This window comes from Choloepus didactylus, chromosome 2, assembly GCF_015220235.1.
Source record: "Choloepus didactylus isolate mChoDid1 chromosome 2, mChoDid1.pri, whole genome shotgun sequence".
NCBI classification, from domain to species: domain Eukaryota; kingdom Metazoa; phylum Chordata; class Mammalia; order Pilosa; family Megalonychidae; genus Choloepus; species Choloepus didactylus.
This window is the reverse complement of record NC_051308.1, coordinates 57,876,038-57,899,826: the sequence shown is the minus strand read 5'-3', so window position 1 is coordinate 57,899,826 and position 23,789 is coordinate 57,876,038. Positions and strand designations below refer to the sequence as shown.

The 23,789-nt window shown below is 35.8% G+C and overlaps 1 protein-coding gene across 3 annotated transcripts in view; it reads right to left on the bottom strand.

The window, feature by feature from the left end:
* KDM5B (lysine demethylase 5B) overlaps positions 1–23,789 on the bottom strand; it is a 95,898-nt gene that overhangs the window by 40,826 nt on the left and 31,283 nt on the right. For all 3 annotated transcript variants that reach the window (XM_037825031.1, XM_037825032.1, XM_037825033.1), the window contains exons 2-9: positions 15,085–15,162; positions 11,722–11,844; positions 10,842–11,012; positions 8,401–8,535; positions 6,489–6,585; positions 2,967–3,076; positions 1,825–1,983; positions 424–543 (exon numbers count right to left, since the gene is read on the bottom strand). In XM_037825031.1, coding sequence (XP_037680959.1) covers positions 424–543; positions 1,825–1,983; positions 2,967–3,076; positions 6,489–6,585; positions 8,401–8,535; positions 10,842–11,012; positions 11,722–11,844; positions 15,085–15,162 — 993 coding nt within the window. The remainder of the gene's footprint in view (positions 1–423; positions 544–1,824; positions 1,984–2,966; positions 3,077–6,488; positions 6,586–8,400; positions 8,536–10,841; positions 11,013–11,721; positions 11,845–15,084; positions 15,163–23,789) is intronic.

Genomic DNA, 23,789 nt, shown 5'->3' with positions numbered 1-23,789 from the left:
ATGCCTGTGCTTCTTTGTGAACAAAAGGAGAATTAAAAATGGTTCTATCCTGAAGTTTGCAATAGTAACCTATGCTTATGTAATACCATATAATAAATGTATTCCCAAAGCATCACACATTGTAGAAACTCAATAAATTTTGTGATGTTTTCTTTAAATGAGATTTGTTGAGCTAAAAGGATTGCTGGTGGTTTTCTTTATTGGCATTCTGCTACTGTTGCTGTACCACTTTAAATCCTTAGATGAAAAGTGAGAATGCATTTTAAAATATTACATAATATGAATACTGCTAAACAAATGAAAGATCTCATTGTGCATGATAATGACTTTATCAGAGGTAGACATCAACTCAAATTTGCTTTTAGATATAATTCTCTTCAAAAGTTATTAAAATCCTACATCAAGCAGTACATAAATACATACATGGACTGGCATGTTGAAGTAATCAGATTTGAATGCATCCGCCATTTCCCCAAAAGTACGAAGGGTGTAGTCTCTGGCTGCTTGTTCAAAGCCAAAAGCTTCTTGTGGCTTACTACACTCCTGGAAAAAAAAATATATCTCTTATTCCAGGTGACAGTTGAAAACGGCAAGTATATCTGTTCAATCACTAAACCAAGGGATTAAAAAAAACAGGTTTTGTTAATTTATTTATTCTACTTCTATGTTGTGTACATTAGAAAAAATTAACTGGCCTGCAGAATGGGGTTGTCCTACTGAGCAAATGAAAAATTAGTCTATTTTAACAACCACGACTTAGAGTAATTTAAATATTTGTAAAGAGGCAGCCTAAAGACCCTACTTCCTACCAGGATCAAATAATGTTTCCAATACTGGAAATGATGGAAATCATGTCCTTTGAGAGTTAAAATTATAAAATCAATACACAATGGATCAGAACAAAGATAAATGACTTGATGGAAACAGAATGGCTCTAGACCAGCAATATTTGATTAAAACCTAATAATGTCATTGAAAGCAAAAAATGAGAGGTAAAGAGGCAATATAAGCTGCACTAGCTTGGTGAATCAATGGATTTGAATATTTTGGGCACACTGACCAAGTCATCCCTATTATGAGAAATTATTTATTTCATTCAACACTCACGCCCCCACGCCAGGCCTAATAACCTTCCCTTGAGGAAGCCCTATATTGCAACATGGCTGCATGGAGAACAAAACCTTTATATCTAAGCTGTACAATATGAACATCCTTTCTATATATATATTCCAACCTTAGTATAAAGGTAATAGACCAATTGCTCCATAAAATATAATACTCATAAAGGTGATGGCAAAATCTTAATTTTTAGATTTTATCTATGATACAATGCATGATTAAAAATATCAATAGGACTTCATAAAAATATCAATAGGACTTCATAAAAATGTCTACATTATATTTATAAATGAAAAAGGTCTACTAAAATTTCATATGTAGTATAATTCCATTCGTTTTAAAATGCCTATTATGAATTTTTTAAAGTCTAGATGAATATACATCAAAATATTGATAATGGTTATCTATGTATTATGAAATCATATATCCATTTTTTAAGTTCAGTGTTTTTAAGGATTTTCTTTCTATGAAGAACATGCAATTCCTTTTATAATGGGAAAAAAACAAAGTAGTGTAGCTATTACAATTTTTTTCCTGCCTATTACCTATTCATGTAGCTGTGAAAATCACAAGACCTCCTTCTTATTCTGGTTCATTCCAGTTTTTGCCATAGTCCTTATTATTATCCACTGTCAAATCTAAACCTAAAGTCAAAGAACAACTGCTCTAAAATTTTCTAATGCTTCCTCTGCCATCAATTCTTACCTGAGCCAAACACTTAGGACACCTCCAGTCACCCTTGGGAACATCATGGAGAGGAGGGATCAAGCAAAAAGTATGGTAACTGTCATCACAGCCATCACACAAGAGAAGCCGGTCCTCATCGTTGCCACTGCCACACAAAAGGCAAACATACAGATCTACCTGCAGCAATGAAAATAAGAACAGAATATAGGACATGAGCTTTACTATTTGATTTTAGGAAATTCTGAGAATGAAATACATTTGAGGCATAATCTAGACTCTTTAGCATGCTTCAAATGAAAAGGTTTCATCTTCTATAGGGGCTATTTCAAATGAAAATTACCACTTTAAGTTCTAATTAAAGGGTCATGTTTAGGAAGTTTCCCAAATGCCCAGTGACAGAGCAGTTATTACCAAATAACAGAAAGCTGAGAAATTCAACTAAACAGAGATTTTCACTTTTTCAGTTTATTTATTGTAGCAAATAAAAGCATGGGTTTTCTGATTGGATTTTCCCTTGATGGGGAAGGTGGGTAATATTCGTGAAGAGAACATTCAATTCTTGCTACTCATTTCAAATTACCAGATAAAAAGCACTGTTGTCAGGCTGTAACACAGAGCTCTCAGAAGGGGACAGGGTAGAAGGGCAATCAGATCCTCTATAATACGTACAAGCTTTACTTTGAACAGCATCACCAACACCCCAAGCCTCCAGATGTTATGTCCTCCCCTATCCCACCCCCACTTCTTCCTTTCTTCCTCTTACTGCCTGGGAAGCTGAAAAACCTAACTTGATTTTTGATCTAGCCTCAGTTCATCTGGAGGTGGATTAATGATTTATGACCAATTGGGTAGGTATACTGATCCACCTCATCATTATTCGGTGCTACATGGTATGTACGTCAGAAAAAAATGGCTGTCAATCTTCCTAACTGGTACTACCATTCTCATAATGGATTCATACATTTCTTCACTTATAAACTGATACTACACACTAACTTGAAAAGGTTTCTTCATTGTCAGACACTAAACTAGCCAATCATCCTGAGTAAGAAACAAAAATAAATACTTCGGGGTAAAATAGTTTATGAAAAATAAGGAAAGAAAGGAGGGAAGCAAGAAGGAAAGGAAAGGAGAAAAGATAAGAAAGATGTCAATCTCACAGCATTGGTGGTTTTTTTAGATCGACTCTTGGGCTTTTCCTTCTCATTTTCTAAAAAATACTCTTTCTTCTCAATGGGTTCTTGCTTGATGGTGCTCTTCATCTCTTTCTCTGTAGGAGGCAATCCAAAGTTAACTCTTTCTGTACTGAGTTTTTCTCTGCTTCCTCCTTCCTTAAAGCACACAATGAACACAAACATAATCATGCTGCTGCTTCTCATCTTAGCAGCAGTAGCACCCAGTGTTACTATGTTCAAGAATGCAGTGCTGATTAACAATAAAACGCAAACTTTATGGTGATAGTATTCACAATTCGCTAAGGGCAAATCAACTGATGAACAGATTGATGAACTATGGTTATACATACAATGGAATATTGAGCAACTACAAGAAGGAATGAAGTTCTAAGGTATGCAACTACATGAATGGACCTTGAGGACAGTATGATGAGTGAAATAAACCAGAAATGAAAAGAAAAACATTATAATGCCTCATGAATATGGACTAAATATAATGGGCAAACTCTGAGAAATGAGTCAGAGAGCATAGGTTATCAGGGGAAAGCTTATAGTAAAGTTTCCTAGATTGTAAGCTTTTGTATCAAACTGCATCTATTCCTGAGTTGTAATGGTTATTTCTAAATTCTGAGATGCTGAGCTCTTTGAATATAACCTGGTTGGTCCCTGAAACTTTGGGTATCTGTGTGACACTTGAGACTCAGAGCCAGAGTCCAGCAGCTATGAATGTCAGCACTACCCCAAACAGCAAATATTAAAAGAGTCTGAAAAAAAAGATCAGACTTCAATTAGAGATGTGAATGAAATGGACTTGGTTAGGACTAAGGTAAATCAGACTAAACGGTAAAGGATGATATTGACAGTGTTTTTAAAACTTCAACTTCTGCATGAGACCAAAGGAAGAGATGTTTATTAGGTGCAAAATCTGTATTTTCTGTAGCACAGTATACAATTTAACTTGCATGGTCAGTTTATTCAAATGACATAATTACATAGAACACTGCATAGAATAGGGAGTGAAATCTGTTTGGTTCGTACAGGTTAGTGTGAAGCCCCAATACATCCCAAAATGTACATCTCTACATTTTTGGCAGAGAATAAAAATGTATTTGCAAAGCCCCCTTGAGGAACTGGGGAAAATGTGGAAATATTAAATCTCCCCACCTGGGGAATCACTGATATTCTCACAAACATAGGGTGCTACCAATTTAGAAGGTCAAGCCCTTGATCTTGGGGCTTGCCCTTATGAAGTTTGTTAATGCACAGGAGAGGCTAAGCCTACTTAAAATTGTGACTAAGAGTCACCCCCAGAGAACCTCTTTTGTTGCTCAGATGTGGCCTCTCTAAGTCAACTCTGCAGGTAAACTCACAGCCCTCTTCCCAACGTGGGACATGACTCTCAGGGGTATAAATTTCCCTGGCAACATGGGACATGACTCGCGGGGATGAGCTTGGCCCTGGTTATCATGGGATTTAGAAAGACTTCTTTGTCCAATAAGCACATAAAAAGATGCTCAACCTCATTAGCCATAAAAAGGAATAAAGTTTTGATTCATGCAACATGGATGAATCTTGAAGACATCAAGTTGAGGGGAAATAAACAGACACAAAAGGATTAATATTGTGTGATCTCAGTGATATGACATAATTAGAAAAATCAAATTCATGGAATCAGAAATTAGAATACAGGTTACCAGGGGCCAGGGTGGGAGTAGGGAATTGGGAGTTAATGCTTAATTGGTGCAAAGTTCCTGTTTGGCGTGATAGAAAAGTTTTGGTAATTGATAGTGGTGATGGTAGCAAAACACTGAATTATGTATCTGAATGTTGTTCAAAGGCTGCATAAATGTTACTAGAATAAAAATTTTAAAAATCAAAAAAAAAAAAAAAAAAAAGGAAAGACTTCTTGGACCAAAAGGGAGAAGAGAAATGAAACAAAGTTTCAATGGCTAGCAGATTTCAAATGGAGTTGAGAGGTCATCCTGTAGATTATACTTATCCATTATATAAATATCCCTTTTTAGTCTTTAGCGTATTAGAATAGCTAGAAGGAAATACCTGAAACTGTTGAACTGCAATCCAGTAGCTCTGATTCTTGAGGACGACTGTATAACTATATAGCTTATATGGTGTGACCATATGATTGTGAAAACCTAGTGGCTCACATGCCCTTTATCCAGTGTATGGACAGATGAGTAGAAAAATGGGGACAAAAAAGTAAATCAATAATAGATGTTTTGGGTGTTCTTTTTAACTTTTCTTTCTTTTTTTCTTTTTTGGAGTAATGAAAATGCTTAAAAACTGATTGTGGTGATGAATGCACAATATATGATAACACTATGAACAATTTATTGTACACTTTGAATGACTGTATGGTATGTGAATATATCTCAGTAAGACTGCAGGGGGAAAAAGGCAAACTCTAACATCACTGAAATTCCAAGTTGTGGAAGAAAGAAGCATGGAAGGTAGATACTTCTGGAGATCTTGCTCAGGTTCGTCTGCTTTTAAAACAGGAGCTGATACATAGTCCTCTCAAAAGACAAAGTATATTGATGAAAGCAAGTTCCTTTCTTAATTATGACTGTGAGCCTGACAACTCACCAACTGCATCTCCTCCACATTATGCATTATGCCTCTATGTTTTAAGATTAATTAATCTTCCCAACTTTCCGGTTCCAAAGTCTGAGGTTTTTGGCTATAAAACACAGTACCCAAGACCTAAATTATACCAACTCTTAAAAGTTACATTGTAACTCTTAAAAGTCACATTAGCTATCAGTTATCAGTGTGATAGGCACTGTGCTAACTGTTTTGCATGAAGTATTTAATACTTCACAACAAACCCAGTTCAAAGATACGAAAACTGACACGAAAAGAAGTCAAGAAACATGTCTATAGTCATACAATAGTCAGTGGTTGAGCTAGGATTCACATTCAGCTCTGTATTTTTAAAAATCCACTTTCCAGTACATTGTATGTTGCCTCACTAGTCCATAAGAGACTATTTTAATTACACCTTCCTTTTTATGTGCCTGTTGATATAGGATTTCTTTTAAGAGAATCCCAAGCCTACCTGTCAGTGACCTACATTAACAGACAGCCAGGCAAGCAACCATCAACTAAAATTCAGACTTAGAAAGCATGTCTGCCTGCCAAGTCTGAAATAAATCTAAGACATTCAGTCAAAAGAACCTATGTTTTTCACCAATTACTTCTTTTCAATGAATGCTATGGAAGCAAATTGCAAAGTTTCAACTTTGAATGTGGAAACTAAACCATGTTCCTACTATACATTTATTCATCTGTTTCTCACTCCTACTGGTCAGTTAACTATGAGGATAAGGACACTGATATATTAAGACTTTTTCTAAACCCAGGCCAGTGTAGTGTGTAATGTTGCCCTAATGGCCAGGGGGGTTGCCCTTATATAGACTTAATTAACAAATGAATAAATATTTGTACTTATTTTTTTATTTATTTTCTATTCATGCATAACTTTCTTACCATTTTCACATTTTGGAGTTGGACAACCCATTCGACGTCTCAGATTATGAGTTCTGGCTTCTGGTGTCTCTTCGGGTTCTATTTTAATATTCATGGCCTAAAAAATATTTTTCACACATGAATATTCCCTTTAAAAAGAAATTTTCTTTAAAAATCTAACTGGAATCTCGAAGTGACTATACTTTTATAGGTGGTCCCTATTAATAGGATATCAAAACATACTCTCCCTTTGGAGGGTTCTCATCCTTAAAAATATTGTTATATAAGGAATGGATAAGGAATCTTAGAAATTCTCCACATTGATAGGTCAAAAAAAAAAAAAAAAAAAAACAAGGAAAAGTCAAAGGATCAGGAAAAAATTATGAGAAACAGTGTTACTACCCAGATTAGGAACAATGCATTTTCCTTATCTTATGCTCTATTCAATCATCATTAAACCAAATCCTCAACAGATAAATATAATTTCATTAGCGTACACGAGTTTGCTGGCCTCTTCCGAGGACTACCAGTATTTATGGAAAACTTCAGCTTCCACAATGATTTTCTAGTAATCCTTTTAGTAAATCCTTACTATAAACTACTATCTAACACTGTTAAAATAACTGTTAAGACTCTCCTCAAACAATCTCAGTTTGCTTGTTTCTTGAAGTGCTGTAACTTACTTGTAAAGTAATGAACAAGTTTTGTGTCTGTAACACTGAAGTGTTTGTGGAACTAAACGGTATCATTTTTGCCCACATTCATTCACATATTGCGAACTCACTGCTGACGATTTCCTGCATGGGCAATACCACCCCCATTCTGTGCCATCAAGGCAGACGCTAACCTAAGCATCCACAGCACCATGGCATGTCTTATAAATACACTAGAAGATCAAGAATATGCTCAAACAAAATCTGATTCTTATATTAATGAACTTAATTTAAGCATGCTTATAGATTTTAAATAACTATTTTCCTATTCAAGGGTAGTCTCCTTTCAGAAAAATAAAGTCACTAAATTTTTTCCTACCTCCAACTTACCTAAGTAAACACCAATTCTCTTAACTACCCATTTCCTCAGAAAACACAATGGCTAATTTTTTTTTTTTTCATCTTTACCAATAATGATTAAAAAGCCAAAGACTGATTGAGAAGCCCAATTAATGCCATATAAAGCTTCCAAGCCTTTTATGTTTCCTATATATTATCTGAATCCTAAAATTCACATGCCCATCTGGCTAGGCAGGACTCCAAAACTGTCACACTTCTCTATGGTACCAGGATAACTGGTAAAATACTCTTTTCTTTTTCCCAGAGGAAACCTCTCAGAGCAGAAAAGTCTTAAATTAAACTATCACTCTTATCAGTCTTTCACCCCTCCTTGATTTTCCCTCATGTTTCACTTTCATTTCATCTTATTTATTCAATGCCCCCACCATGCTGCCCAATTCTCCTCTAGCTTAGCATAAATATTTGCCACTGATTCCAAACTCTTTTTCAGAAAGTCTGAAAAAAATAGATATCACTGTCTTCTAACCTCTCTTAAAAAACAGTTCTTTCAGCAAATATCTGCCCATCTTCACACTTCCTAACCTTAATCTCCAATAAAAACCACCTAACTTTATGAAAATACCTGGGCAATCTAAATGGCATCACAAAGAACTCCAATTCTTCCTGACCATTAACAATTAAGCAGTCCCTAAGCAGCTGACTGTCCAGGGAGCACAAACCTAGAATGAGTTCTTCAATTCCTTACCCCTTTGAAGGTACAATTCCCCCAGTGTAAAACCTAGACTACACACAGCATCCCTTTGTGAGGTTAACAACGTTCAAAACTATGAGGAGAATATGTATGAGAGAAATCCAACGTCAGAAAGACATTAGTACTAGAGCGCAACGATTCTGTCTGATCAACCTCACGAAGCTCTCACCTCTGCTCTCATGCGTTTTGCTCTTCGGGCAGGAGGACATGTTTCAGAGGGCTGCACAGACTGCCTCTGGGGAATATCATGGGGTTTATATTCCTTGTCCTTTGTGTCTGTGGTCAGGTTTGGCTTCTGCAGACACTAGAAAGAAAACAAATTATACTGATGAATTTTCACCTTTACTATTAGGGAATTTCATTGTATTTTTACAAGGTACAGTTTACATTTATTTATACTGAAAACATGTCCACAATTTTAAAAATCTAAACATAAAGACAAGTCTGCAGTTACCAAACATATATAAATAACTATAGGTACAATAGCTTTAAAGTTTTTTTAAATGGGTGAATGGTGTTGTTTTGATCTATTTAATCATTGATATCATCAGGTTACAACGGGCCACAGCAGGCTCAAGGCACTCCCAATGAGCCAGTTTTAATTATTCATGCTTACAACTGTCAATTAACTAAAGGTCCAAACTGTTAGAAAAGCTCTCTAAAGATCTCGCTAATAATTTTCCATATTAGAATATTTTGTTGGGATAAAAATCCCACATCAGGAGTAAAAAAAAAAAAAAAGGGAATCCAATAGGTTTTTCCAGATTTTACAACCCTGAAATTTTAGACATACTTAGCAATGTTCTGATCTCAACATTTCACTATGAAACTACACTGCCTCTCTAAGTATATAGATGTTTGGAAAATGTTCCAACTCCCAAAACAGGTAGCTCTCTCTGTGCCCTTATTCACTGTAACTTCCACATTGAGATGTGAAGAATTCATGAAGAGAAAACTAATCTATGTGGATGTGCTGGTTTGTATATATTATGTCCCCCAGAAGAAAGCCATGTTCTTTAATGCAATCTTGTGGGGGCAGACATATTAGTGTTGATTAGGTTGGAACCTTCTGATTGTTTCCATGGAGATGTGACCCACCCGACTGAGTGACACCTTTGATTAGGGTTTGACCTCTTAATTGAATGTTTCCATGGAAATGTGGTCACACCCATTCAGGGTGGGTCCTGATTAGTTCACTGGAGTACTACAAAAAGAGCTCACAAAAAGAGGGACCTCAGGGCAACTGAGAGTGACATTTTGAAGAGAAGCTGCAACTAAGAGAGGACAAAACACTTCAAGAGCAACATTTTGGAGAACGCCATTTTGAAATGCAACCTGGGAGCAAGTGGACACCCAGCCACATGCCTTCCAAGCTAACAGAGGTTTTCCAGATGCCAATGGCCATCCTTCAGTGAAGGTACCCTATTGTTGATGCCTTACCATGGACACTTTATGGCTTTAAGACTGTAACTTTGTAACTAAATAAATCCCCTTTATAAAAGCCAATCCATTTCTGGTGTTTTGCAAAATGGCAGCATTAGTAAACCAGAACTGTGGGCAACTCTAGATTTGACTATAAACAAAGATATAAAAGTTCCATATACAATGTTCTAAATAATTTCATACTCATGCCCATCCCCATTAAACACTCATACAATGTACATATTAAAAAAAACCTTTCTGGATATCAAATTGGTCATTTTTTTCCTATGCTAAAAAGAATACTCACCTGGAAGGAAGAAGGGAAGGAGGAAAGAACTCAATGCTACGAAACCTATAGCACTTAAGCATTAGAGATGGTATATCTACAATATTAAGAGTGTTTTGATTAATGGTTTACCCTCTGAAACCATGTTATTATCTTCCTACCAGTAACAATTCTTAAAATTATAGGGCTCAATGCTGTAATCTTAAAATAACTCAAAGGGTGTAAATGGATTATGACATTCCTCTTTCTACCAAGACCTGGATATAAGTGGGAAATTTGTTATAGTTTTATTTTATTTTAATTAGAATGAAAGTTTTTATCTGAATAAATTGACATATAAATACAGTTTTGTGTAAAGAAACAAACACAGGAAATATTAAAAAAGAAGGACCCATTAGTTACACAGTGTTATTAAGTTTCCCATCCTTTACCAGTATCAACATTTTATCTGAAAATCTCCTTGGATATCTCAACTGGCAAAAGAAAGCAGGTAGGCAAGTTATTTCACAGGTTGTACCTTCATGTGACAAGCAGAAATAAGCTTTAAATAGGAATTAAATGCAAAAACAAAGGCCATTAAAGTAGATAATAATCTACTCCTCCCCGTTGAAAAAAAGAAATACCTGTGGGGAAGCCGATTCATATTTCAGCCTTTGACTGCAGAAAGGTATTTCTCTACAATCTTATTCATTCCCTCCCCACCACCACCACCACCCCACAAAAAAAACCTGTAAGTATGACCACTCTCAAAACAGAACAAAAACACTGGAATAAAAATCTACAAAACAAGGCCTTCTAAACAACTTCTTCCAAACATTAACAAGGCCTTTTTACTCCCCCTAGAAGACACTGTACAAATAAGCAGTAAAATAAAACAGGTTACAGCTAGCCACAATACTCACCCTCAAACTATCCCCAGACAGAAATAAGTTGTAGGGGTTGAGGATTCGTTCATAATGCCCTCTGATGTGTGAGCCCACAGCTTTGCCAGGAGCAAATCCCATCTTGGTAGCAATTTTGGTCCATTTTCTATCCTTGCAAACAATTGCAAATCCACCTTCTTCTGCTACTAACTGTTAAATAAAATAGCAAAAGAAATTAGAAACACCTATATAAAAATCACTTCTAAATTCCCTCATGCCTAGGTATGACTCCAGGAACAAAATGCTCTTGCCCATGGCTATCCAAGTGTTGGAAATCTTTTAAAATACATTTCCCACATCAAAAGAAAAAAATGCTATAATGCACTATTAATTTTAAGTTAGAAAATTAAAATATATCTTTTTATGGCATAGTCTCCAAAATTTTTGTCCCCCAAAAGGCTTCTTCTCACTTCTCCAAAACAGTCAAGATTTTCTGGAAAAATTAGGTTAACAATCAAATCTCTAATATAAAGAAAGGGCTCTAGTACTTGGTCCTACCCTGTAACCCTTAAGGTATCCATAAACTAAGGAGTAGAAAACATGGCAGCCTGCTTTGGTTGGGATTGAATTATGACTAGCCTTGCTAGCTTAATCTCTCCCAAGTCTCAATTTCCTTACCTGTAATAAAATGGAAGGAAATAATTACTGGATTATTGTGAAGTTTAAAAATGACAAAAAGCAAGAGTTAATCAAGATATCCCACAAGATAAGGCTTCAAGACCTAACAAGTAAATCCTGGTCCTCTTATCACTCATTGAAGGGAGACTCTCATTTTACATTTAACACAATAACTAAGTTTCTTTTTAAAGAAAAGAAGATCAAATTAATTTTGTCAAGAAAATGGTCATTAATCCTTTACCTTATTAAGCTGAAACAAGTCTAAGATCTTCCTCTCCACATGTGGAATTTTCAGAGTACTTCCCTGTAACTCCCAATACTTTGCAATCTGGTCCAAGAAATTCAATTTTACACGAGTTTGAGCCTAAAGACAAAATACTGAATTTTAACCTCACTTAGCTTATTTTACAGCTTCTGCCTATTACCTACCCATGCGATATTTTCATTCTTAAAATACTTAAGTCAATACCATTTCTGAATTCAAACAAAAATATATAAAATAAGGCTGGCTAAATAACCAAATATACATTAGCTCAAAAAAAATTTAATTCAGCCCTAACATGCCAGGCAATGCAATGAGTTAAATACTCAGCAAACCCTCCCATTAACAGACAGGCACTCTCAAGCCTTCATTCAAAGGGAGTACTATAAGCACATTTCACGTTATTGGTTAAAATTGTACAAGTAAGCTTCTATATACCAACTTGTTCTTTTTATGATTGGGTATTTTAAAGGCACAAATTTTCTTATTTGCACAAATCTAAAAAGAGATTTACAAAAGTTATTCTGATTTTCATAAGCTTTGCTATTCCAAAGACAATAGAAAATAAAGAAAACACTCAAGTGCCATTTCGTTAACAGATTAGTACTGTCTTCTACAGGACATTTTAGAAATTGTCCTTTTTCTTTCCCCTCCTTGTAAAATATAAGTCTGACAGTATTGAAAGCTTTATTTTGTACCAGAACAAAACTGAGATCAATATTCAGATGTTCCTGCCCACCTTGCCTGAGCCCGCCCCTAGCCAGTGGTTCTCCACGCACCCAGCATCCAGCGAGAGTCGCAGCGCGCCGACGGAGCGGACATGGGCAAAGCAATGGTGGCCAGGCTCGGACTGGGGCTGCTGCTTCTGGCGCTGCTCTTACCCACGCAGATTTATTCAAATCAAACAACTGCCATAACACTTTCAAGTAACTCCACCCAGAGTACCTCGGCTGCCCCAAGTACAACTAATGTCACCACCCCAGGAGGTGGTGCCCTGCAGTCTACAGCCAGCCTCCTCGTGATCTCACTCTCCCTTTTACATCTTTACTGCTAAGAGACTCAGGTCAAGAAACATCTATGCTTTCCCATCTTCTGAACCCAACCCAAATGGCATCTGAAGTCCAGTGTGGCAAGGAGAAAACAGGTCTTCATCGAATCTACTGGTTCTACACCTTATTGATACAGAAAATGTTGAGAATCCCAAATTTGACTGGTTTGAAGAACATGTGAAGGATTTGACTAGATGATGAAGGCCAATATTAATTCTGCTGGAGTTTTATGTAAAAGACAAAGACAGACAACATCCAAAATGAAGAGAGGATTTCCTTAAATGTGACTTAAGAAATATGGACACTTAAAACTCTACCTTGAAAAACAAATAGATTTTCTCTTACCTAGAGAGAAGCAATGGGGTGTGGAATGGAGATTCAGTTTTCATTTGGTACATTAAATATATAGGGCCATGAAATGATTAGGTAACATAAAAGCTTCCATGATTCTATTTATGTGTACATTAGAAGGAACCTCCAGGTGTTACTGTAAATTCTACATGTACTGTTTCACCAATACTAATTTAATGCTGATAAGCACTAGATAAAAGTTTTACATTGTTAAGCTATCACTGTTCTCTTGGGAACTGAACTCTTTTATTTCTGAGGCTTTGGATTTGACACTGTATTTGACTTTTTATGTAGTAATTGACATGTGCCAGTGCAATGATGTATTGGAATCTACCCCCCAGTGCAAGCATAATGAATAAATCTTGCTTATACACTTGTAAAATCAAATGGTAGGCATTTCCCATCACATTCCCATCCACCAACAGCACCAGATTCATTTAGCTAAACTGATTCCAAAGAGTAGAAGTACATTGACCTCAACCAATTTCAAAATGCTGCATTTTTGTTTCTGCATATATTGAATACTTTTTACAATTTAATAAGTGGTCTGTTTTGGAAGAAAAATTGACAGGTCTTAAAATTTAAAAGGCAAATGTGAAGGAGCCAAAAGTAAATAATGTAAATCCAGTATTTGGGAAGTGAGGACTGGAACCTATCCTGCATTAAATTCACAAAAACTTTTATACTCTTTCTGTAAATACTTTTTTTAACTTTATGAATCAGAGTAGCCACATTTGGAACACTTTCTGTATCAGTTAATATTTTTTAGACAGTTAGAACTTGGTCCTAAGCCTAAAGTTGGCTTGATTCTGGAAAGTAAATCTTTTACAACTGCCTCAATGCACAGAAACCTTTTTAAAAATAGATACCCTATGAAGTTTTTGTTCGCATGGTCACACACTGATGCTTTGATGTTCCAGTATCTAATATGGCCACAGTAGTCTTGACAGCCAGTCATTTTTTACCCCCTCTAGAATCCTACGTGGGAACAACCAGATCCAACAAGCTACCGTGTGTGTGAATGAACACTCCCTTTTGCTCTATATGTGAATGCTATACATCTGTTTTGGATTGTATATTGTGTTTGTGTATTTATGCTTTGATTCATAGTAACTTCTCATGTTATGGAATTGATTTGCATTGAACACAAACTGTAAATAAAAAATGGCTGAAAGAGCAAAAAAAAAAAAAAAAATATTCAGATGTTCCCAAACACATCCCAAGACCTCAAGTTAGTGGCCTTCTCTTCTTTCAAGTCTAAGTACCAACAAATTTTTTCCATTTTTAACCTAATTAAAGCTTACATATATTGGATGCTACCATGAAGGTCCAGAGAAATCCACTGAACAGATAGCCAATTTAAGTTTGGAATGTTTAGTTTACTATAGAAAAACAAAATAAAATATACTGAAATCAGATTAGTAGAACATTAATGGAAACAACCTACTTCCATCCATACCCCAAGCCTTAACCAACACCCTGTACTTTAGGCTTTCAGTGGCTTAGGGCTGAAGAAACTACATGTTCTCTAAAGAATCCCCTCTTTGGGGAATTTTCCACTCCTCCTTGGGGAACTAAAGGGTATTATTCAATCCAACTGAAGCTATTTATTTGGAAGGAGAACAGAGCTGGAGAATTGTTCTCCATTGGATGGTCTTCAAAGTAGATTCTTTCAAAACCTAAATTCTAGAGGTAACTGTTGCCTAAATCTATAAGGATTTAGATTAATAAGCCAAAATACAATGACTGACCAAAATCAGCATTTAAATGAAACCTGGTTTGCTGCAAAGGCCTTATTGCCATTTGTTTTACCATGAATATCAAGTATTGGCCATATTTCTATGTAAGTCAGCGTTCCCTGAAACCACAAGATTAGAAGAAATCCTCTGCAAAGAGAACCCCTCTGGAATACAAGCAACTATAACAGTAGCTAGAACATTACCTCCAATTCATTCAGCCTCTGAATACGTGGAGTAAAGTGAAGTTTATCAACATCACATGCAAATGGTGGCTGCCAATCCTGGGGGAGAAGCAAAAATTCTTTCTTAGAAGAATGAAAGTTCTTTATTAGAAGAATTGTATTCTTAGACATTTTAAAAATTGCTTTAAAATTAAAACCCAGATTAAGTAAAGGTATGTGTTATCTCTAACCAGTACAACAAAATGGAACATAGGGTTGTAGTTTCTTAATATTTTTCTCACCCGAACTGCAGAATATATATGACCACCCTTCCCCAAATAAAAGACACATTCCACTCACACACCCCTCCCGGAACCCTGCTCACTAATTCATGTCACTGAGCTTCATTCAACCTCTGTTGAAAGATGCATGATTTAGGTGAAGAAGACTCTGACTTCACTATTCCTATAGATGTATCTCTCTTTTTGCAAAATAGCTAAAGTCATGTCAAATTATTTACAGAACACATGAATACAATTAATTGCAGTATTAGGTAAGAAAAATACAATTTATAACATTAAATATTATATAACATTTTAAAATGCTAGATTTACAAATTGTTCATACCAATCAATAAAAAAGACTAACAAGTTTACAGGAAAAAATGGCAAATGATATTAACAGAAGGGGGAAAATAGGCAATCATAAAAAAGACTGATGCTCAACCTCACTGAAAATGTGAGAAATATATATGATACCATATTTTGTTTTCACCTACCAGATTGGCAAAGGTTGAAAAGATGTATACCACCAGTATTACCAGTATCTACCCTAATGGTAGATTAGTAAAACATTTTTGGAGGACAATTAGGAAGCATCATATTTTTAAAGGCATGTGCCCTCTGATCAATCAAACTTTCTCTGGTAAGAATTTACCCTACAAATGTTACAATTGTCAAAAGAACACCAAGATACATGCACAAGAAAATTAACCGCATAACAGCTGAAACATAAAACCTAAATATCGTCAATGGAGAATAAGCTAAATAAACGTTACTACATAGGTAAATAACAATAAAATCCTTCCTTCCTTCCTTTCATCCTTCCTCCCCCCCTCCCTCCCTTTCAGTTAGTTCCTGGTATTCAGGGAAAGCTCAGTCATAACACTAACCGGATATAAAACATAAGGAACAGGCGCCTGAGAGTCTAAATTCCAATGATAACACTTCCAGGTTTCAACACAAGACTATAAAATGTAAAAAAACAGAAAGTAATGGCCCAAGCAAAGAAGATGAAATCATTAGAAATCATCAATGAAGGCTACCAGACCCGAAACATACCAGACACTAAAAATGTGGTCCTGACACTATGATCAAAGAGCTAAGGAAAACATGGACAGAAAACTAAAGGATTTGAGGAAAACCAGAGATAAACACAAAGTGAATATCAATAGAGAGATGGAAATTACAAAAAAGGAACCAAACAGAGCTGAAGAGACCACACTAAAAGAAATTAAAAATCCCCTAGAAGGGTTCAACAGCAGATTGGAGCTGGCAGAAGAAAGAATCAGTGAACTTGAAAACAAGAATTGAAATCATCTAGTCTGAGAAGCAGAAAGAAGAAAGAAGAAAAGTGAACAGAGCCTGAGGAATCTATAGGATACCATCAAGCATGTTCAATATTTGAACATTGTGGGAGCCCCAGAAGAAGAAAAAGAAAAGAGGGCAGAGAGAATATTCAAAGAAATAATGGCTGAAAACTTCCCAAATTTAAAAGACATGAATACACACATCCAATACACTTGATGATCTCCAAACAAGATAAACTCAAATATATCCACACTGTGCCATATTAGCATTTAACTGTCAAATAACAAAGATAAAGAGAAATTTCTGAAAGTCTAAAGAGAGAAGCAATATGTCACATAGAAGAGAGCCTCAATAAGATTAAAGGCCAATTTCTAATTGGAAACCACGGAGGTAAGAAGTCAATGGGATGACATTTAAAGTACTGAAAGCAAAAAAATGCCAACCAAGAAGTCTATATCCAGCTAAATTCTTTCAAAAATGAGGGAAAGATTAAGACATGCCCAGATAAACAAAAGCTGAGGGAGTTCATCACCACTAGACTGTCCCTACAAGAGATGCAAAAGGAAGTTCAGCAGGTTCAAAGGAAAGGACAATAGACATATAATAGATGGAAGCCACAGGAAGAAAAGGTCTCCAGTAAGGGTAACAAAATGCGTAAACATTAATGTCAATACTGTTGTATTTTTTACTTGTAACTCGATCTTTTACCTCCTTAGGGTCTAAAATGCAAATGCAGAATGAATGAAAAACCAGTCGTTTTGGATTCATAATGGAAAAACATGTCATTTATGACAAGAAATACAGAAAGGTGGGGGGAAAGAAGAAAACAGTTGTGTATACTGTAGAAGTTAAGTTGGTATCAAAGTATTACAAATTTAGACCAACTATAATGTACAACTCTGAGAACTGAATCTCAGAGCACAGCGTATCAGGGAAATGCTTACTGTAATAGTCTCTAGATTGTAGGCTCTTACAGCAGTCACATCATTCCTGAGTTGTAATGGTTATCTCTAAATCCTGAGATGCTGAGCTCCTTATGTATACCCTGGTTGGCTTCTGAAACTTTGGGTATCTGTGTGGCACATAAGACCCAGAGCTAGAACCTGGCAGCTATGAATGTCAGTATTACCCCATATGGCAACTGATGACTTTAATTAGAGATATGAATGAAGAGGCTCTGTTTAGGACAGACTGGGTTTTAAAACTACAACTTACGTGTGAAACCAAGGGAGATGTTTATCTGGTGCATGATCTATATTTTCTGTAGCACACAAGATAATTTAACTTGTATTATCAGGTACAGGGAGTGGTGAATGGGAAGTGGGATTTGATGAGTTTGTACAGGCTGGGGTGAAATCCCAACACATCCCAGAGTGATATGGGCAGAGAGTATAAGTGTATTTGTGGGGGGCCCCGGAGGAGCTGGGAAGAAATGCAGAAGTGTTGGACTTCCCCACCTGGGCTATTGCTGATTTTCCCTGCAAACATTGAGGACTGACAATTTAGTGGGCCGAGCCCTCGATCTGGGGGCTTTCCCCTGTGAGGCTAGTTGCTGCAAGGGAAAGGCTAAGTCCACCTATAATTGTGCCTAAGAGTCACCCCACCAGAGAGCCTCTTTGTTGCTCAGATGTGCCACCCCCCCCCCCCCCCAAGCCCAATCGGCAGGCGAACTCACTGCCTTCCCCCCTACATGGGACGTGACTCTCAGGGGTGTGAATGCCCTGGCAATGTTGGAAATGACTCCTGGAGATGAGCCTGGACCCAGCACTGTGGGACTGAGAGGATCTTCTTGACCAGAAGGGGGAGGAGAGATGAAAAATATAAGGTTCCAGTGGCTGAGAGATTTCAAATGGAGTCAAGGGGTCACTCTGGAGGGCATTCTTATGTGCTATAGATATCACCTTTTAGTCTTTGGTGTGTTGGAATGTCTAGAGGGAAATACCTGGGGCTGTGGAGCTGCAACCCAGTGACCTTGATTCTTGAAGACAATTGTATAACTATGTAGCCTGCACACTGTGACTGTGTGACCGTGAAAACCTTATGGTTCGCACTCCCTTTATCCAGTGTATGGACAGATGAGTAGAAAAATGGGTATAAAAATTAGATGAAGATTAGGGTGGGAAGGAGGGGATGGAAAGATTTAGGTGTTCTTTTTTGCTTTTATTTTTTATTTTGGAGTAAGGAAAAGGTTCAAAAATTGATTCTGGTGATGATCGTACAACTGTATGATGGTGCTGTGAATAAATGATTGTATACTGCGGATGACTGTAGGGTGTGTGAATATATCTCAAACTGTATTAAAAAAAGTAAATGAACAATGGGGGAAGGAAGAGAATGGGATGTTCTGGGTGCTCTTTTTTATTTTAATTTTAATTTTATTCTTTGGAGTAATGAAAATGTTCAAAGTGTGATTGTGGTGGTGAAAACACAAATATATGATGATACTGTAAACAGGTGATTATACACTTTGAATGATTATATGTTACGTGATTATATCTCAATAAAATTGCATTAAAAAAGTATTACAGATTTAGGATGTTAAATTTAAGCTCCACAGTAACTACAAAGAAAACATCAGAGAATATGAACACTCATAGAGACAAAAGTAGAGTACAGGTTACCAAGGGTAGTAGGCAAGGCGATGGGGAGTTAATACATAGCGGGTATAAGGTTTCTGTTTGGGGAGATGGTAAAGTTTTAGTAATAGATGGTGGTAATGGTACCGCAACATTGTGAATGTGATTAATCCCACTGAATGGTATGTTTGGAAATGGCTGAGATTAGAAAGTTTATATTGTATGTTTCCATAATTAAAAATAATAATTAAAAAGGTATTGTCAGCTAAAGAGAGGAAAACAACGAAATGCAGTACATGATTGTGGACAGGATCTAATAAGGCAGGAAAAAAGGCTAAAAAGAACATTACTGAGATATATGAAGAAACTGGAATATGGACTATAAAATGGTATGCTTGGGAGTGGCTGAGATGGGAAAGTTTACGTTGTATATATTTCCATAATTAAAAAAATTTTTTAAAAAGGTATTATCAACTAAAGAGAGGATGACAATGAAATGCAATATATGATACTGGACAGGAACTAATAAGGCAGGAGAAAAGGCTCAAAAGAACATTATTGGGACATATGAAAAAATTGGAATATTGATTGTAAGCGAACTTGATAACTGCACTTAAAGTGGTTATACAAGTGAAATCCTTATTCTTAGGAAATGAACATGGTAGTAATGTGTTCGAGGAGTGTGATGTATACAAACTACACTTAAATGTTTAGAAAATACGTAGATAGATCCCTCTAAACAGATAAATAGACAGAGATGAAGATACAGTAAATGTTGAAAAATATTAAAAACTGGATCTGGGTATCTTGGTGGGGGAACATTGGACTTCACTGTATGGGTTCTGTGTTAATTTTGCAATTGTCCTGAACATCTAAAAGTTAAAATAAAGGTTATTTTTAAACAGATTACAAGCTGGTACAAAACTATATATACTACCATATCAAGAAAAAAAAGAAATAAAGAAAATAGCAGTATTAGCAGTTAACTGTTAATTACAGAAATTACAGATAAGGCCTTAAAGTGTTTCCTTAATGCTGTCACACTGCCTTTTCAACAATTACGGCTATCGTTTACAATCTCAGTTAAAGACACAGGATGCTTTTTGATTTAAAAAAAAAACAAAAACAAAAACAAAAAAAAACTACTCTAGCCAAGGTAAAAAAGATTAAAGTCTGAGTTATTTTTGCATAGCTCAATAACTAAAGACAAAGAAAAAAACATACTTAACTGTACAAAACCCAGTGTAGTAGAGCAAAATTACACTGCTTCTTAATATTCTATAACAGGCTAACAGGAAGCTTTTTATTGCTTAAAGATTTGCTCTCTAATACCTTACAAAAGCAGCTGGCCTTCTGAAATGCACTTTGGTTAAAGACCAAAAACGTTAACAAATAAATGGTCAAATGTTTAGTCTTAACCCACTATCCAAATGGCCTGAAAATTTCATAAGCTAAGACTGAGAGGTTAAAAATAATGCCATCTCCTGACTGGTTAGACAATATGCCCTCTAATCCCAGACTCAATGATACAGAATTAATTTCATGATCTCAAAAGTCTACAGATTAAAGTTCTGCAAAATGAGGTGAGCATAATTTTATGTATTTATATACTGTGTATGTATTTTGTTTATCATAGCCTGAAACTTTTTCAAATAAAATGAATCCTAAAAATGAAGCATCAAAAGGAAAACAGTAAAAGTCTGTCCCTGAGGAAGCTGACATGGATATAATAGGCTTAAAACTAAATGGTTTCAGAAGGTCATTCTTTCATTAAAAGCATATCACTTGCAGCAACCGTCTCCTAGTTACAAAGAATGAAGAGAAAAAGGAATAAATGTTATTCACTTTTGAGACCTTCATTGTCAGCTGCAAAGCTCTACTCCAATAAAAGAATTACATATTATTCAGAAGAGTTACTGTCATATTAAAACTAAGATATCTTTGGCAAAGTCTGGCCTCATTGGGCCATGACTTTTAAATGGGGGGTGGGGAGGATTAAGGAAGGAAGACAAGGGACCATAATGAAGGCTCTAAGACTAGAAAAATTTTATATAGGAAAATAATCACCAAGTAGCCAAATCAACAACCAAAATCTCCACTTAGAAACATTTTTATAATTTTTATTTGGTATTTAAGTATCTTAAAGGCCTATGGGACCTTATTAACTATCATTTATTTTTTTTAAAAAAGCAAAACTTTAGCCCTATCAATAAAACTGATCATAAATCATATTTTTCTAACATAAAATTATTTCCATACTAACTAGATGTTATAAAAGTTGGCAGATTGTAAGAAGTCCCATATACATTCCTGCTGAGATTTTTTTCCTTTACTTTTAAAATAAAAAGTCCAACAACTGTATTATTAAAAATCTCAATTATTTTCCTTAGCACTAAAAAATGTACTCCTTGGGAACGCAATTAAGAAGTTGAGATTTCAAAATCCTCAGGAGAGGCCTGAAAAACATCAGGTAAACATTTTCCTTAGTCCCAGCACTAACTTAGCAACAACTTAAAAGCACATGTAACTAAGATAAGTGTTTCAAAGACAAAATCAGTGTGAGAATAACTTTCAAAGGACGCTAAGGATTTTTCAAAATAGTCTATGAAAACTCACTCTGTAAATGATCCACCTTTAGCATCCACACTTAACATATCAAAATTCTGTTTTAATCTTTCTAATTATAGAAGGGCTGTCATCATTTTGAGATCTGACGATTAGCAAAATGAGAAAGTATACCCTCTATGGAGGCTCTGCAAGTTGGTTCTCTACTCCCTGCAGACAAAACCAATTAAAGATCAGTGTCAAAAGCACATTCTTGTTAGTTTACAAAGAATAACATTAACTAAGGGCTAGAGCAGTTTAAAAATTGTTCATATTCTATCAAACCCAGCCATCATAGAATAAATGTGCTGACAAGATTTCAAACCAATGCCAGCAGAACTAAGTCCAGTTTTGCGAACACACTGTTTCCAGGTTATCAACATTAAAACAAAACTTCAGTGCAAATTTGAGGATCCAAAAAAAGAAATTTTTCCTAGTTGAGTATTAAGGCAAGTTAGGAAACCTTTCAAGCAAGGCATTTGACAAGATTTATCAACCTTAATAAAGATCTGATTAACCCATATACGGAACACAACTTTAAAACTACTTTCTCTTTAACTTAATGATTTCATGTCAATTAAGATGTCCTTAAAACCCTTGCATGAATCTAAAAGTTACAACCAGGTACATCTCAGGCACTACAAATCCCTCTTAAATAGACAAGCAGAGTTACTATTTATGAGCCCCTTCCACAGAATCCAATTTCTAGTCACTGATAGGTGTCTATCAGGAAAAAATATAATACTATGCAGACAAAGGACTGCATTTAGTGTCTTCCAAAACAGAAATAGAATAAAGTAGATAATGTTGCTGCTACCCCTCCCTTCCCTTCTTACTTCCCTCAGGGAAGCTTGGCACCAACCACCATAAACCTTAATTAGCCACCCATGTGTTCAAAGGTTGTTTAAGACCTCCCATCCTTAGTGAGCCACTTTCAAAAAACAAAAACAAAACAACACAAAACCTTTATTTGGGATTTTCTTTTTAGACTATGGAAGGAACCACTCTTAGCTTAAAAATCAGAGGCTCTTAAATTTTAAATTCTTAAAATACAGAATTGAGTGTATGTGGATTTTTAACACTAGGGTGTCAAAGGGAATCTATGACCTTAAAAACAAACAAAAAGGTCCTGAATATTTTTAAATTCCCAGATTTTTCTCAGGATATGTCTGGCTGTCATAAACAAATTTTAGCACCTTCTTTAAGTTCTTATTTCAGTACCCCAATCTGCTTTCTTTCAACCCCTTCTCCCTGTACTTAATCAAGACATTATAATAGATCAGAAATACATTTGTCAGAATGCCAGTAAGAGTATAGGACAAAAAAGAGCAATGCACTGAAAGTCAGAAGACCTGAATTTGTGTTTGGGTCCTTTCCTTCACCACCACTTAAGGGACCTCAACTTCTCCATTTGAAAGTATGAACAATAGCTACCTTTTAAAACTATGGTGAAAATTGTGATTAATTTTAATTGTAAAGCAAAAGTATTATCATTACATTGCTCTTACCATTCAAATATAATTTTCCTCTAGCAAAAAAATCACTGCCACCTCAATTTTCAAGGTGAAATCTGATATCTAAGTTTTACTTTTAAAGACCTATCCTTCCAGCCTAACTCTAGTTAGCATCCAGTTGCCAACTAGCACCTTTCATCACAGCAATTTCAACACAGGTTAAAGGGTTCTCCTGGTTTCACCCCCCCCCTTATTTCTCCAATGCTCATTTTTCAAGCACACTGACACCATTTACTTTTTTGCTTGTACAGTATAACAGAGGTTAAAGAGGAAAGGCTCTAGGTCACCGCCTGGGTTCAAATCCTGGCCATAATGTGACTTTGTACACTTAATCTCCCTGTACCTTAGGTACATGTAAAAAGGGATAATTGTGAGACTTAAATAAAATAATAGCAGTAAAGCCCTTGAGAGGCGCCTGGTATTTACAACGTAAATCTTCAAAAAGTGTTAGTTATTATTAGGAA